General features: G+C 38.9%; 2 protein-coding genes across 3 annotated transcripts in view; both read right to left on the bottom strand.

Annotated features, from left to right (window-relative positions):
* popdc1 (popeye domain cAMP effector 1) overlaps positions 1-10,827 on the bottom strand; it is a gene marked incomplete at its 5' end in the record, with an annotated part of 43,945 nt that extends 33,118 nt beyond the window's left edge. For both annotated transcript variants that reach the window (XM_079625520.1, XM_079625519.1), the window contains 2 exons: positions 9,634-9,850; positions 10,723-10,827. In XM_079625520.1, coding sequence (XP_079481646.1) covers positions 9,634-9,850; positions 10,723-10,827 — 322 coding nt within the window. The remainder of the gene's footprint in view (positions 1-9,633; positions 9,851-10,722) is intronic.
* A 752-nt stretch (positions 10,828-11,579) lies between these two features.
* Positions 11,580-16,550, bottom strand: popdc3 (popeye domain cAMP effector 3). The gene is made up of 3 exons (XM_079625524.1): positions 15,843-16,550; positions 11,953-12,061; positions 11,580-11,877 (listed from the first exon to the last, which is right to left on the bottom strand). The coding sequence occupies exons 1-3, from the start codon at positions 16,340-16,342 to the stop codon at positions 11,593-11,595; spliced, it is 894 nt and encodes a 297-aa protein (XP_079481650.1). The 5' UTR covers positions 16,343-16,550; the 3' UTR covers positions 11,580-11,592.
* Positions 16,551-16,780: the final 230 nt, after the last annotated feature.

Genomic DNA, 16,780 nt, shown 5'->3' with positions numbered 1-16,780 from the left:
AAAGTGTTTACTTCAAAATGATCTGAAAATCATCCGGGCTAATCGTTCACATTAAACAATAGATTGATTTAAATTTTGTAAGACACTTTTTGTTTGGAAAGGCGATATGCAGGTGGGCGTGAATGATCCAACAAGGTCATGAATAATGTCCTCATTCCCACCTGGAGAAGACAAAGAACTGCTAATGCTGCATACTAATGAGCAATTCATAGGTGTCACTGAGCCACAAGATGCAAAGACAACACACACACACACACACACACATATATATATATATATATATATATATATATACATACACACACACACACACACACACACACACACACACATATATATATATATATATATATATATATATACATACACACACATACACACACACACACACACACACATATATATATATATATATATATATATATATATATACACACACACACACACACACACACACACATATATATATATATATATATACACATATACACACACATACATATATATATATTACTACAGAATTGGTTCAGAGTTGGAAACATCTTGAAAAAAAAGTGAATTTTTCCACAAACTGTGTATGCTTACAAATTGTATAATATCCAAGGTAAACATTTCTAGTAATTGTGCAGTTAATTCTCATTCGTATTTTCAGAAAGTTTTGGATTATGTAGGCTATCCTCTCCCCAAATTTGTCACTAATAAAGCACAAAAATAATTTAAAGAGAAGGCTTATATTGACCTTTTAAGATTTTGTTTGCACCTTGTAAATTAGGTTTTGATGTGGCAGTAAAAACTTTATAATCTATCCAAAACGAAATGTTGTCTTTCATATTTCGTCTGTAACATATCGTCTTTTATAATATATATTAGGGCATAAATGTTAATTTGCAGTTTAATATGTTGCTTATACAAAGACATTTTATTTCAACGTATTCAGTCGATTTTTACTCATCTCAGTAGGCGACTGAATACGGGTTAGACAATAATAATACAGTGCTAAGATTATCACAAATAAACACAAGATTTTGACGCATATCCAACGGTTTGTGGTGTGGAGTGTGGAGCGCGTGGCACGGAGCCGCGGACGCGAACACTTGCATTTTCCTATCAACAGTGGAAACAACTTAAAATACTTTTATCATTTCTGGTCATACAGAAAATAATAATACATTATCCGCAACTTTTATTTGTGTAAACTCACAATAACAAGAAAACGTTGTGCTTTTGTAAAATAAAATAAAACAATCAGGCGCACTTTCATGATCTCCGTGAACTGGAGCGCGAGAACTGAAGCTAAATATATAATTAAATAAATAAGAAACTAAATAAAGCTTAAATGTCCACTTTAAAACGAACAAATTCGAATCGAAAGCTAATACATTCTGATTATGAAATGCGTATGAAAGGAGCATTTCTCTCTAAAAGCGCATCTGCTTAACAGCGGAGATGGAGATGTTTTTAGCCGACTTAGAAAACAATAGTTTATTAATAATATTAATGGCTCTTCTCATTCACCACTGCGGGAAAAATATCAATTCCAGGTTCTAATTTGGCCTTAGAAAACCAGTAAAATCGACATGTTTTCCATATTACTTAAAGGTCCCATGACATGAAATTTTCACTTTTTGAGGTTTTTTAACATTAATATGAGTTCCCCTAGCCTTTATATGGTCCCCAAATTTCTAGAAATTTCAATCGGTGTAAATCGAGCTTTTGCTCTCTTTCTCTGCCTTTGAGAAAGTGGAAACTCAATCGGGCTGATCTTGAATCTCCTCCGTATGACGTCATACGGAGGAAATGTTACCTCCCCTTTCTCTGCTTTGCCCGCCCAGAGAATATTTCCAGTCCATGAGAAAATGAGCTAGGAAGTAGGAACGCATGCGCGATTTTAGTTTGTCCACGGGAGATATCATGGCTTTTGAGCGAGCGAAGCATAATAATGGCTCAATAATTGGATGTACAAATGAACACCGAAGCCTTTTTTTAGTTCCTTCATCCAAGCCCCAGAAGAACCAGTGGATTCATTTCATTTCCTCTGGAAATGCGCCGACACAACTCCCCAAAGTTTTGCATGTCTGCGGCAAACATTTCACCGACGACTGTTTCCTCAACTTGGGCCAATAATACAGAGCTGGCCTCGACGAACGTCTGGAAATAAATCGATCGAGCTAACGTTACCAAGCAACACTTTCTGATGTGTAATTGTTCAAGTTCAGACAGGTAATCTTTCTCTCAAATCGTTCAATACTGCTGTTTATGCCTCAGTAAGTCAAGCAGTGACTAAAATATCAACTTCACATCGTTTCTTTTAGTAGGATGAAAATAATCGTATTTAAATTGTGAATAAATTAACTTAAAAACATAAAGCGATCAAGGAACAATCTTTGTAGGAATCGCGCGCGCGCGTTCCTAACGTTACTTCCTAGCTCATTTTCTCATGGACACAGCGCGATCGAGTTTATCTGGACACTTGCCAAACTCGTTATGAAATCAATGACGCACGTTACACTGCACATGAAGCTCTTACTGTATTTACATCATCGTGTTTTTATTGGTGAAAGCAGAGAGAGTGCAGAAACTGCGTTGCAATGATAAGATCTTCATTCTCGCGATCAACAACAGACTGTCATCTGCTTGCGCAATGCTCATCACGGCAACATTTTATGTGATGGGAATAGATCTAAATACTTTAAAAACTTCTGACGATTTGTTAATCTCGATAGCTGTAATAGTAAAAACGTATAATAACTGTAGTAAAAGTATTCGAGAGAGTTTCACATGTAATAAGTAGCTATTTCATATGCAAGCATGTCAGCCAATCACAGCAGTGGGCGGTTAAACTGAAGTCTCACACAGACACGCCCCTTCAAACAGAGCGTTCAAATCAGAGGCTAAAACTGGGCTAGGAAAAATGCCTTTTATTTCTAAATTATGACTATTTTTGATCTAAAAAACATACTAACATTATAAGGGCAACCCAGGAAACATTATAAAATAATATAATAACCCCATGTCATGGGACCTTTAAATATGTAAATATGTACTTACTCTTTCTGATTTCTGAATGTGTTGCTAAGCGCACTCCGAGTTGCAGGCGTACTGTAGTGATGAAGCTCCATTCCTTTTAAAAAAGTTGAAGAATATTGTATCGTGCCATCTTCCCAACGCGCAGGTGACTGAATGATGAAACTTAAAGCATTTGCTTGGGGGCGTTTCCCTGTTTTGCATAGACGGCTTAACACATTATCTTGTGAATAGCGCGCTCCGTCAGTAGGCGTGAACGAATTAAAGTCAATGAGCTCCTAATGAGCTCGACTGGAATCGCTCTCTTTTCATACAGATTACAGAAGCTGAGAATATTTGTTTTTTATATAAATTACTTCATTTGAAAGATGCGATCTCAAGCTTTATGCCCGTGGGTATGTTTGCCTGTTTGACTGCAGTTTCGTGGAGTTACAGATCAGTTTCTAACGCGTTTCAAATTGGAGTTCATTGACAGAGAGAGTGCACAAACCTGATCAAACCTGCTTAATCCTGATCAAACCTGATCAAACCTGCACAAACCTGATCAAACCTGATTATACCTGATCAAACCTGCTTAAAACTGCAACTCTTGCATAGGAATTACACTTTTTTTTTAATTAACAGGACATACTTTTTTTCTTTCTAGTACAAATGAATTTCGTTTTGTAACATTCATTTAGACTTTCAAAATATTATATACAGTATGTTATATATTAAATATGTTAATATATTAAAAAATGTTAAAATATTCTTTGCAGATTTTCATATAATTTTAAATTATAACTGATGACATAACCATTTATTATTGTTTTTGTGTGATTTTTCAGACTCTTGTCATTCTAAGATTCTAGTGGTTTTAATAATTTGGTGCAAAATATAATAGAATGTCAAAATTGATCAATCTTTTCAAAATCATAGATTTATTAGTGTAATTTATATGGTTTGGTATTTATTAACTTTTTTAATCAGCTGTTTTTTATATCTTCAATTTTATGTGCTTTTGTAATTTTTATTAGTATATATATTTTTTTAAAATATTCAAAGCTTTATTATTATTACAATTGTAGTTTTTGTAATTGTAGTAGACCTATTTCAATTTCAGGGTCACCTTACATCGACATGTTTCTACGGTGGCCCTGAATGGACAAACGCGTTTCGTCACTATGTTGTTCTTCGTGTAAAGAAGCGAGCTAAAGTCAGCGAATAAAACACTGACACTATGATGAACAAGTGACAATAATATTCGCAATAACAAATCGTTCTACTAAATAATAAAGTACACATAATTTCTTAATTTATCTTTGTAAAGAAACCTAATTTCTTAACTGGATTCTCTCTGCTGTCTCAGATGACGACATCACTTCCTGACGGCCACCGTAACTTCTGTTGGGTGCAATTCACAACCTCACCACTAGATGCTGCTAAAAATCACACACTACACCTTTACAGTTTTTCTCAGTCGCTTTGGTGCATTTCTCACATCACTATTTACATTTGCACAACAGTTAATGCAGTTCTCAAAACAATTAGTACAAACTGCAAAACCTAGTTGATAACCTGCAAAAGCGTGTCACTTGCTCAAAATGGATCGCTCATTCCTCAAAAGCAAGTATTCATGTCAATGAAAGTGTCAGTGTCATCAAGATGAAAAGTCTTGACACCATTGCTTATGAACAAGATAGTCAAATGGCTTTGTCATGTTTTCATTATGACAGTTTACTCTGTAAATGTTTTCCAATGCAAAAAAGTCAGATATTGGTGACACTACCTGAAAATGCTCAAGACAGCACTATATACTATTTGCACAGCCATTTGAAAAATACAGTAAAGTTACACATTACTGTATTTAGTGAGGTAACTACAAGACACTGAATGTTTCACATTTTTACTGCATATGCTCTTTGCAATTCTAATTTGTTCACAGCATTGTGCAAAAGAAAAAATACACCCTTATTTACAACAAACATAAACTCCCTTTGGGTAGAGCTGTGCACAACTGTAAACAATATTGCAGTACATATTGGAACTGAACATACAACATACATAGTACTGCAATCATTCATGCACATCCAGACGTTCCTCTCTGTCTGGCCACATAATTTCATCCGCATCACAGCGAATATCATCTCTTGCAATGCAATCCAAAACAACAACATGCTTGCTCAGATGGTCTCCAGTTAGACCCCTCTCATTCTCAGGGATTATGTCCCTGTAAAGAGTGTCTAACAAAGTCAGCAGATGTTTCATTGTGAGGCCGTGACAACATTTGTACCCCTGTTGTACCCCTAACATTTGTACCACAATTGTACCCCTGATTTCATCAGGGATCCGCCTATGTACTTATCCTCTTCTTCCCCTTCCCCTGCCCCGTCCCCGTCCTGCACCCGCACCCTCACTCTCACCCGCACCCCTCTTCCACGAGGCTGGCCTTCCATTTCTGTGTCACAGTATTGTAGAAATGGTACACACTATGTCCTGCTTGGTTCATATATGCTTGTAAAGTGGGGGTTTATGGGATTCAGCTCTGACAGTGATTGTAGAGAAGTGGCTTATCATTGGTTGCAACTAGTAATGCTTCACACACCCCTTCACATCAGTGAAAGTTGAGATTCACCTAAGATAAATTGTTCAATTTAGGAGACATTTTCAGGAAAAAAAAAGATTAAATGTTTTTTGTAAAATTTGCTTGACAGATTTTGACAACTAGTTCAACATTTTTGTATGTAATGACTCAAGCAATGAAAGGAGGACTATTAGTTTTATATGGAATGACTATTCAGCATTCACAAGTATAGTTAATTTTGACTGACATGACATAAGTAAATGATAATGTTAGAAAACAGCAGAGAGTTGTATGAAAGCAATTGATGCATGTCCAAAAGCATTTGCAATTTGTTCGAAGGAATGAGAAACTGCTACTATGATGTGCACAAATGACTAAATGATGTGGAGGTTGAACTAACTGTTGTGCAAATGTAAATAGTGATGTGAGAAATGCACCAAAGCGACTGAGAAAAACTGTAAAAGAAATTACCTTCAACACACCTTATGGAACTATAATGTTCTGCAGCGAGCTGGAATCATATCTAAACGTCTTAAGGGCCGTTCACACCAAGAACGATAAAAAACAATTACTAATTTTGCGTTTTCCCGTGTGTACAACGTCATTGAACATGTTTTTGTTGTTCTTGTTGCATTTACAATGTCCTCAGTAAGCTGTGTTTTGAGTGAAGCAAGTGTAACCGAGCTAATAATCTAGTGAATTTAGTCAATATAGTGGAATAAAAACAACACCTAACGTTAATCTTTTTCACTGCAACCACGTGAAAGCAAGACAATGTTGTGGAAATGAGCGCCGGATACCTGGGGCCGTATTCACAAAGAATTTTATCTTACCACTAGGAGTACTCCTAAATCGCACTAAAAGATTTTAGCTAGGAGTGTTCTCTTAAAAGTTATTCACAACGCCTTTCAGACCTACTCTTAGTAAGGAAAAACTCCTAAACTAAGAGTGAGTCTTCGTTGCTATGGATGACGTCAATTCTCATGCACGAGCTTCCTCGCAATGATCACGGTGATTGGTTGTTAGATGACAGGGCCATCATGCGGAACATAACACAGACGCACCAAATCATGGAATTACGACATCTAAATATGTCTGTGTCCTACACAAAATAATAATAATGATGTCATCGAAATGCATATATAATGACATGTTTGTGCAGGTCCCAGTGAAGTGTAATTCTGAGAGAGAGAGAGAGAGAGAGAGAGAGAGAGAGAGAGAGAGAGAGAGAGAGAGAGAGAGAGAGTGAGTGAGTGAGAGAGAGGGAGAGAGAGAGAGAGAGAGAGAGAGAGAGAAAAGTTGTGAATTAAATTAAATCAAGGTAGCCTAATACCCTAATGAAAACCGCCACTTGCCTAATAATGAAAAACGACACTTGCATTAACACTTGCTTGGTTAATTGACATCCTATTAGCCTAAATAGACTACTTAAAGCAAGGAAATGTTGCTCCTATTGAAGTAATGTAATAGTTGAATGACGGTAGATTATGAACTCGCCAAAACGGAAAAGAAAGCCCAACTGGACGCAGGATCAGTCACTGCTGCTGGCCCAGTTGGTGCTGAAAAAAAAAAATGTAATAAAAGGGAAATGCGGCACTGGGATACAACATCGAGAATTGTGAAGTTTGCATCGAACACAATCTGGGTATTGAGTGGGTTTTCTTTCTATTCACAAACACGTCCTCATCCTGACGTGCATTATTTTAATATGTGTCCCGTCTATAGCACCGACCACTCCGGGCACACCGGCAATATCCATAAAGCTGGCTTTGTTTCTTTGGAGTTGGCGAATGTCTAAAGGAAAACTTTGTCGAAAAAGAACTGTCGAATAATATGGGGTCTACAGAGTGTATTACACAATTGCGCCCACTATTTTTAGGAGTTGCTCCTAAATTCGCCTGTTAGGAGCTACTTTTAGCCTTAAAATTCTTTGTGAATACGGCCCCTGAGCTAATACTTCTGTATTAATATTTCCATATCCTTTTTCTTGAAAAGGGCTTGACTTGTCAAACAGTGGTGGATTTTTCTGGACCTCGACGATTAATTTTCCCACAATGTCATCTGTCATTTTAAATGCGCGAGCCCCTATATTAGAATGAATACTGATTGGCTGTCAGTGTTTTATCATTTGACAGCTGGGGAAAAAAATAGTTCTGAAAGTGATCCCAACGATATTGTTTCTCTATATTGTTATCGTTATAGCTGTGGTGTGAACTCTGCTATTCTTTCATTTTGAGAACGATTTTCATCGTATTTTTATCGTTATCGTCCTTGGTGTGAACGCGCCTTTACTATATTTTATTTCTAAATAATAAAATTGTTTCAGTAGACTGCGTATGTTCATTTGGGCGGAAGCTAGAATTTTACTTTGTAACGTTAAATATGGATATTTTTCTTACACAACCCATCACTTTATGATGGATAGATGCACTATTATCATGAATAGATACACTTTTATGATGGATAGATGCACTTTTATCATGGATAGATGCACTTTTATGATGGATAGATGCACTTTTATGATGGATAGATGCACTTTTATGATGGATAGATGCACTTTTATGATGGATAGATGCACTTTTATGATGGACAGATGCACTTTTATGATGGATAGATGCACTTTTATGATGGATAGATGCACTATTATGATGGATAGATGCACTTTTATCATGAATAGATGCACTTTTATGATGGATAGATTCACTTTTATCATGAATAGATGCACTTTTATCATGAATAGATGCACTTTTATGATGGATAGATGCACTTTTATCATGAATAGATGCACTTTTATCATGAATAGATGCACTTTTATGATGGACAGATGCACTTTTATCATGAATAGATGCACTTTTATGATGGACAGACGCACTTTTATCATGGATAGATGCACTTTTATGATGGATAGATGCACTTTTATGATGGATAGATGCACTTTTATGATGGATAAATGCACTTTTATCATGAATAGATGCACTTTTATGATGGATAGATGCACTTTTATCATGAATAGATGCACTTTTATGATTGACAGATGCACTTTTATCATGAATAGATGCACTTTTATGATGGACATATGCACTTTTATCATGAATAGATGCACTTTTATGATTGACAGATGCACTTTTATCATGAATAGATGCACTTTTATGATGGACATATGCACTTTTATCATGAATAGATGCACTTTTATCATGAATAGATGCACTTTTATGATGGACAGACGCACTTTTATCATGGATAGATGCACTTTTATGATGGATAGATGCACTTTTATGATGGATAGATGCACTTTTATGATGGATAGATGCACTTTTATGATGGATAGATGCACTATTATCATGAATAGATGCACTTTTATCATGAATAGATGCACTTTTATGATGGATAGATGCACTTTTATCATGAATAGATGCACTTTTATGATGGATAGATGCACTTTTATGATGGACAGATGCACTTTTATCATGAATAGATGCACTTTTATGATTGACAGATGCACTTTTATCATGAATAGATGCACTTTTATGATGGACATATGCACTTTTATCATGAATAGATACACTTTTATCATGAATAGATGCACTTTTATGATGGACAGATGCACTTTTATCATGAATAGATGCACTTTTATCATGAATAGATGCACTTTTATCATGAATAGATGCACTTTTATGATGGATAGATGCACTTTTACGGACTTCAAAACAGAAACGACCATTCACTGCCATTATAAAGCTTGGAAGAGTCTGGACATTTTTTAATATAACTCTGCTTGTGTTCGTCTGAAAGAAGAATGTCATATACACCTCGGATGACTTGACGGTGAGTAAACCATGGGCTAATTTTCATTTTTGGATGAACTATCCCTTTTACCATATTTTACTTCTAAATAACTAAATTGTTTCAGTACATTTGAATGGCATTTGTAATTTTCATGTTAATAAAACGCAATGTTGTAACTTCAGAACGTAGGGTCGTATGCACGGGAGCGCGCAGTTGAAACTGCAGTGTTGTGGCTGTGTGCACGAGAGCGCGCGCTGTACCCGTGATCAGCAGCAGTCTGAGCAGGATCATGTGCAGTGTGAGGGTGGTGGGGATCAGCAGACCCGCTCCGAGGCTCAGGTGGGCCAGGTGGAACAGCAGGTGATGAGACTGGTCCCAGTCCTGGCATGACGTGGCGTTCACGTCACCGGGGAGCGCGGGCACGCTGGAGAGCAGTGGAGATGAAGTGTAGGACAGAGACACGGACATTCTCTCGAGCTGAAGAGGAGATGCAGGACAACTGTTACAACCCACACATGCATAAAGCACAAAACACGACAGAATGATCCTTACAGAAGTGGTTTTATGGTGCATTACACACAAATGTGCGTTTCATGTCAAATGGTTCTCGTGGCTTGATCTAAATTCATTCAACTTCGCAAACATTTATCTTACGTGAATAACACACATATATGCATAAATGCGTGCATTTACAACTGACACATTCATAAAGCAAAAAAACACGACTGGTTCCTTACAGAAGAGGGTTTAGGTGCTACTTTTATTCAATTCACATTTATTTGTATCGCGCTTAGTTTTTTCACAACACGTCATTTCAAAGCATGAATGCATGAGTCCACTTTACAATTTACAGTTTCTATTATCAGAGGAAACTGTCTAAGTTATGTATTTCAGAAATGTACAAAATCACAGTTAGCTAAAAATGTATTAATTTAAACAATGTAATAGCCTAATTTAAGGCAGAAACAATGAGCTGATTGAAGTAATGAATATTATACAAGAGTGTGTGTTTCATGATAAATTGTTCTCGTTGCTTGATGTAAATTGATTCAACTTCGCCAACATTTATCTTACGTGAATAACACACTTGTAAATGCTAAATGTCAGTCTGCGCTGCGCAATAATTATTGACGTGAAAACACGGAAAAGTCTCAAACCGAGAACGCGCACAGAACTGGAGATTTGCCAACCGAGCAATGCAGTCAGTCAGTGACCTCCAGGAAACTTTCTACAGAAACACACATGGTCTTTCTGCTGTACTCGTGAATCTCACACAGCTTCAGTTAAAAGAAGATGGCACTTTAAAATCCGTTAAATATAGACTATTCATTATAATATTGTCTACTCACCGGAGTTGTCGGTTGAGGCTGTAATGTGCGCGGTCTGGAGGAATGTCCAGCAGAAGATAACAGTGTGTTTCTGTGTGTGTGAGAGAGGAGCGCAATGACAGGCATTGACTTAAAATGGGCACAAACCAAGCGGCCGGCCACTCCTCTGCGCGTGCACGCGACTCCACCGCTAGAGGGCGTCTGCTTTTCCTCAATAGACTATTTAATAGGTTTATCTCATATAACTTACACACACTAACCCCCACACACTCACCAGGAAATTAATATGAGTGCTTATATATTCAGCTAAATGCTGAAAGTGAATCTCTCATCCATCCAAACACAGTGTTTGCACAAATGCAGACACAACACGCAACCACTTCTCCTTCAGCACAGTTGATTCTCGTGATGGTTTTAACTTTGATTTCTGATCATACAAATAAATAAAACAAGGACAACATTTTTTAGGGAAAACATCCCAAGTGCATCCCATAAAACTCATTTTTGATCACCAGAATGACATATTTACAATTCTTTTCTTAAAAAAAAATTATTCATTCCTTAATAAAGAGATAATCGGATGCGTGTCAGGTGCGGCAGGCCTTAAAGTGACAGCAGCCTAGTATACTTGCTGCTGTCTGTGTCATGTTAATTAAAGTACAAAAGACAAAGAGAAAATCACTCACTGCACTTGACTGAATCACTTTTGTAGCTTTAAAGGTGCAGTACGTGATTTCTGAGAATCTATCTAAACAATAAACAACAAGGACAAGATTTTTTTGGGAAAACATCACAAGTGCATTCAAGATTAAAAAACAAAAAAAAACAATGCATGACCGAAATTAGTCATGACCATCGATTAAGACCATAGAAATGTGGCGCGCGCGCTTCTCATGAGTCTCTCTCCGCCGGTCTGGCTTCACTCTCTTCCAGCACTCGACTCGTGTTTTCTCCTCCCGGCTCTGGCGCGTGACAGAAGCTCGGTAACCGCAGATCATAGCGGAACCCGCGCTCGTCGAAAGCCCTGTCGTTCAGAGAGAAGAGTTTCTCCGCGATGTCGTTGCGCACGAGCAGTGCGAAGATCTTGGCGATGTAGCGGTGGCGCGCGAACAGCAGGTACAGCTTCTTCCTTCGCCACGACACGAACCTGGAGCGCGTGTCCGCGCGCAGCGTCACCTGAACAACACAGCACGGCCCGTTACAAACCACACAGTGGGAACGCGTAATATGAGCTCTTTAATAATCATTCACCTGGAAACATCCTTCTTCTGAGGGTCTGAGGGAATCCCACTCTGGGGAGTCCAGGAACTGAAACGGATGGATGAAGTGCAAAAACTCCCCGTTCACCGTCACCCGGATCCTATTGTAGAGAGAGATATGCAATATATATCGTCTACTATAATATGCTGATAGTTGTTTTAACGATGAGCGATGTGACATTATCGAGTATGTATACTTTACAGAAACACGCATACACTACATGATGTAGTCTAGTTCGTGCTTGCGCATTTAGAGTGCACGCTTTCACTGTGCGATTTAGTCTATTAAAATGCATTTAAATGCACCCAGTATTCAAGATAAGGGGGCAAAAATACCTCTGTATATATTTATATAATTTAATATAGTTATTCAATATCACAAAAAGAGTGCCGTTTTTTCTCCAAATAGTATCAGCATGATTAATGTGATGTTAATTTTATCCAACAGTTCATTAAACAAGTTAATATTAAGTGACTTACGTTCTAGACACAATATCGCCTGTTTTTGCTCTATTTCACCAGCGAAAATAGTTCCAAACAAAGACACAGGACTGTTCTCTTTCATCCTCTCGTGTTGGGGAGGGCATCCGTACCCGTCCTCTGCAGAAGCATCCAATTGCACCAGGTCTGGCTAGACAGACAGAAGCGCGCAGCCAATGCCAGGGAAGGCCCCGCCCCCTTACCTAGAGGCATATAACGCATGCAAGCGCTGCTATTCTCCAGTTGACATTCGCTTCTCGCGATCTCTGCACTTACACAGTTCGGTTGGATCTACGCTGTGTTCACGAGGACATATCGCTGCTCACCTTCGCCAGATGTGACAGTCGTTTTTTCAGCCTGATCAGCTGTGTTCTGCATCCGGAACTGCCCGCGCTCCCGCCGTTCTCATCTGCTCCTCCTTCGACGGCTGCCCGCCACGGATTTTTCCGAGTTCTTCACCGTCTTGTCTAAATCTACCGCTTCTCCGGGGAACAGCCTATCACAGGCCTGCCCGGCCGCGTGTGGTGCCCTCATCACCGCTAAGGACCTGCAGTCGTTCTGCGGGGTCTGCTTGGGCCTCAAACACGCTCAAGAAGCCTCAGAGAACCCAGAGAAATGCAGTCATTGCCTTATGCTGCCCAAGAAGCTTTTAGTTTACTCTCTTTCTGACTCGGATGGGGGACACGGTGACGACGACACACTACCGGGTGACTCCCGGGGCGCTACCTCACTTATTTGGGCTGACCAGCCCAATCCTGCATTCCCCGAAGAGGACATCTTCGCGGGCAACCTCACGCTTGTCGACGAACCGACCGGTTACGGCGACGAAGATGACGCAGCCCTTCTTGTGGTCTCAGAGGACGACGAGGCCATCCCGCCCTATGGCGTTCCCCAGGCCAACGCCCACGCGGCCTTGCCTCAGTCCATCCTCCTGGAAGTGTGTGAGCGAGTGGCCGCTCGCCTCAACATTGAGTGGCCGGCTCCACAGAGCGCCACCGACCAGGAGAGGGACATTTATGACGGTAAAGTGTTGGGACCCCCTCCCGGTCCTAGGAAACAACTTTTCCCGGTCCTTTCAGCGTGTGCGAAGCACGAGGCACAACTGGAGCGACCCGCTCGACTTTAAGCACGGTCTCACGGGCCTTGAGGTGAAGGATATGCCGTTTAAATTTGCCCCGCTTGCCGCACAAGAAGCGAATATACTTACTGGAGAATCGCAGCGCTTTCAGGCGTTATATGCCTCTAGGTAAGGGGGCGGGGCCTTCCCTGGCATTGGCTGCGCGCTTCTGTCTGTCTAGCCAGACTTGGTGCAATTGGATGCTTCTGCAGAGGTCAGGTACGGATGCCCTTCCCATAGGTGGATCTCTCCACTCGATGTTTCAGAGAACCTGGTTCATGATAGTAACCTATTGTTTTGCGTCTCTGTGTTTCATTACTGAATGAACGATTCAATGACTCACTCATTAAGACTAATTCGTTCCGTGGTTTGAATGAATCAGTTGAAACTTAATGACTCACTCATTAACAGTGACTTGCTGCCATCTACTGGTGGTTTTAATTTCACTTTTATAGTATTTTTTGTTTTTGTTTAAATCATTTTAATGTATCAATATTCAATGTTTTATGTTTAAAACATCAAAACATTATGTATGCATGTTGTGTAACTGCAGATTAAATGCATTCATGTCCCTCTGAGTGGCATTAAACAGACTGTGGAAATGCTTCTGTGCATTGCAAAGATGAATGTTGTTGATACTGATTTCATTTCCTAGACAGCAACATAGTGTTGGACCACCGCACACAATATGAAGAATATCACAAACTTAAGGATCTCTGTTCACAGCAGTCCTAAACCTGGCAAAGTACCAATGCAATAAACACACTCAGCAAAATATAGTCTAATTATTGTAATCGATAAAATCCCAGAAAATATGAAGATATAATTTTTTGTCAATATCAAACACCCATACACGTCAGAAGTATCTTAAAGGAGTAGTTCACTTTAAAAATAAAATTAGCCCATGATTTACTCTCCCTCAAGTCACCCTAGGTGCATATGACATTCTTCTTTGAGACGAATACAAGCAGAGTTACATTTAAAAAAAATCCTGTTTTTTCCAAGCTTTATAATGGCAGTGAATGCCTGTTTCTGTTTTGAGGTCCATGCATTTGTGTAAGAAAAATATGCATATTTAAAACTTTATTAAGTAAAATAACTAGTTACCTGCGAAACGAACATACGGATTCCACTTAAGTCTAAAGCACATGCGAGTAATGCGACGTACACTTTAAGCGTAAAGTAGACTGTATGTTAATTTGTCTGGAAGCTAGAATTATACTTTGTAACGTGTTAAATATGGATATTTTTCTTACACAAACGCATGGCTTCGCTTCAGAAGGCCTTTATCAACCCCCGGAGCCATGTAGAGCACTTTTATTATGGATAGATGCACTTTTATTATGAATAGATGCACTTTTATAATGAATAGATGCACTTTTATGATGGACAGATGCACTTTTATTATGAATATATGCACTTTTATTATGAATAGATGCACTTTTATGATGGATAGATGCACTTTTATGATGGATAGATGCACTTTTATGATGGACAGATGCACTTTTATTATGGATAGATGCACTTTTATGATGGATAGATGCACTTTTATGATGGATAGATGCACTTTTATGATGGACAGATGCACTTTTATTATGGATAGATGCACTTTTATGATGGATAGATGCACTTTTATGATGGATAGATGCACTTTTATGATGGACAGATGCACTTTTATTATGAATATATGCACTTTTATTATGAATAGATGCACTTTTATGATGGATAGATGCACTTTTATGATGGATAGATGCACTTTTATGATGGACAGATGCACTTTTATTATGGATAGATGCACTTTTATGATGGATAGATGCACTTTTATGATGGATAGATGCACTTTTATGATGGATAGATGCACTATTATCATGGATAGATGCACTTTTATGATGGATAGATGCACTTTTATGATGGACAGATCAGATGCACTTTTATGATGGATAGATGCACTATTATCATGGATAGATGCACTTTTATGATGGATAGATGCACTATTATCATGGATAGATGCACTTTTATGATGGATAGATGCACTTTTATGATGGACAGATCAGATGCACTTTTATGATGGATAGATGCACTATTATCATGGATAGATGCACTTTTATGATGGATAGATGCACTTTTATCATGGATAGATGCACAAGCGTCAGGGTGTTTATTAATATAACTCCGTTTGTATTCGTCTGAAAGAAGAAAGTCATATCTACACCTAGGATGATTTGGGGGTGAGTAAATCATGGGCTAATTTTCATTTTAAAGTGAACTACTCCTTTAATACTCACCTGCCTGAGAGCAGAACGGAGAGTTTGTCGATCGGGGTTTTGCCCTCTATGGCGAAGCATTGTTCTCTATCTATAGTGTGGATATCGCCCTCACAACACTCAACGATCTTCCCAAAGTGAATTAAGGACACCCCCAGCTTTTTGAACATGTAATCGTAGAGATCCTGGAACTCCTTCTCGAAAGTGACTTTTCTCAGTCGGTAGGACACGTGCACGAGCTGCGCGAGACTGAAGGCGAAGAGCGCGAAGGTCCACGAGAACGAGTCGCTCGTGCACGGGTCGGACCACGACCAGATCGAGCAGCACAAAAACCCCAGCGATAAGAAGCAGAACATGTAGAGTAATCCATAAAAGCCACTGCCCCCCATGAACCCCAAAACCAGCAGGATATGAGCGAGATGAAACATTGATCCTTCGGGATTTTCCTTCCATTCTGAGCACAGTGGATATTCCAGAGACTCGGTCGCGTTATTCTCTGGGAAATTAGTCAAAGGATCCATGATGGGAAAGAAGAATCAACTCTTCTTCAACTCGCTGTATATTCCTCTCTCTCTCTCTCTCTCTCTCTCTCTCTCTCTCTGAGATGTGATCTGCTGTGAACACACACACGCACGCACACACACAGACACACACACACACACACACACACACACACACACACACCACAGAGAGAGAGAGAAACCCGAGCCTGCACACACACACACACACTGCGCACAGTTTTGGAAACGCAATTCTTGAAATGCTTGAGATCTAAGTTGTGAATACTTTTGAAACATTTTTTTTTTTTTAATTTTAGTATGATGGCATGAATTAAAGCAGCTGAAATACAGAAAAGCCGAGTATATGACATTGCTCAATCACTTTTACTATTATTATGTAGCAGAGAATGAAGGCTGTCAAAAATAACATGTTTTTTCTTTGCAATTAATATTTTCAGT

This window comes from Phoxinus phoxinus (genome assembly GCF_949152265.1).
Source record: "Phoxinus phoxinus genome assembly, chromosome: 10".
Classification (NCBI taxonomy): domain Eukaryota; kingdom Metazoa; phylum Chordata; class Actinopteri; order Cypriniformes; family Leuciscidae; genus Phoxinus; species Phoxinus phoxinus.
Note: the sequence above shows the minus strand (reverse complement) of the source record. Positions and strands in the feature narration are given on the sequence as shown.

Excerpts from the sequence above, each read along its gene's own strand:
- popdc3 (XM_079625524.1), bottom strand. The coding sequence starts at position 16,342 with ATGGATCCTTTGACTAATTTCCCAGAGAATAACGCGACCGAGTCTCTG. Across the intron at positions 12,062-15,842 it reads TCCGTTCTGCTCTCAGGCAG|GATCCGGGTGACGGTGAACG; the intron begins GTGAGTATTAAA and ends TCTCTACAATAG. Across the intron at positions 11,878-11,952 it reads CAGAAGAAGGATGTTTCCAG|GTGACGCTGCGCGCGGACAC; the intron begins GTGAATGATTAT and ends TGTGTTGTTCAG.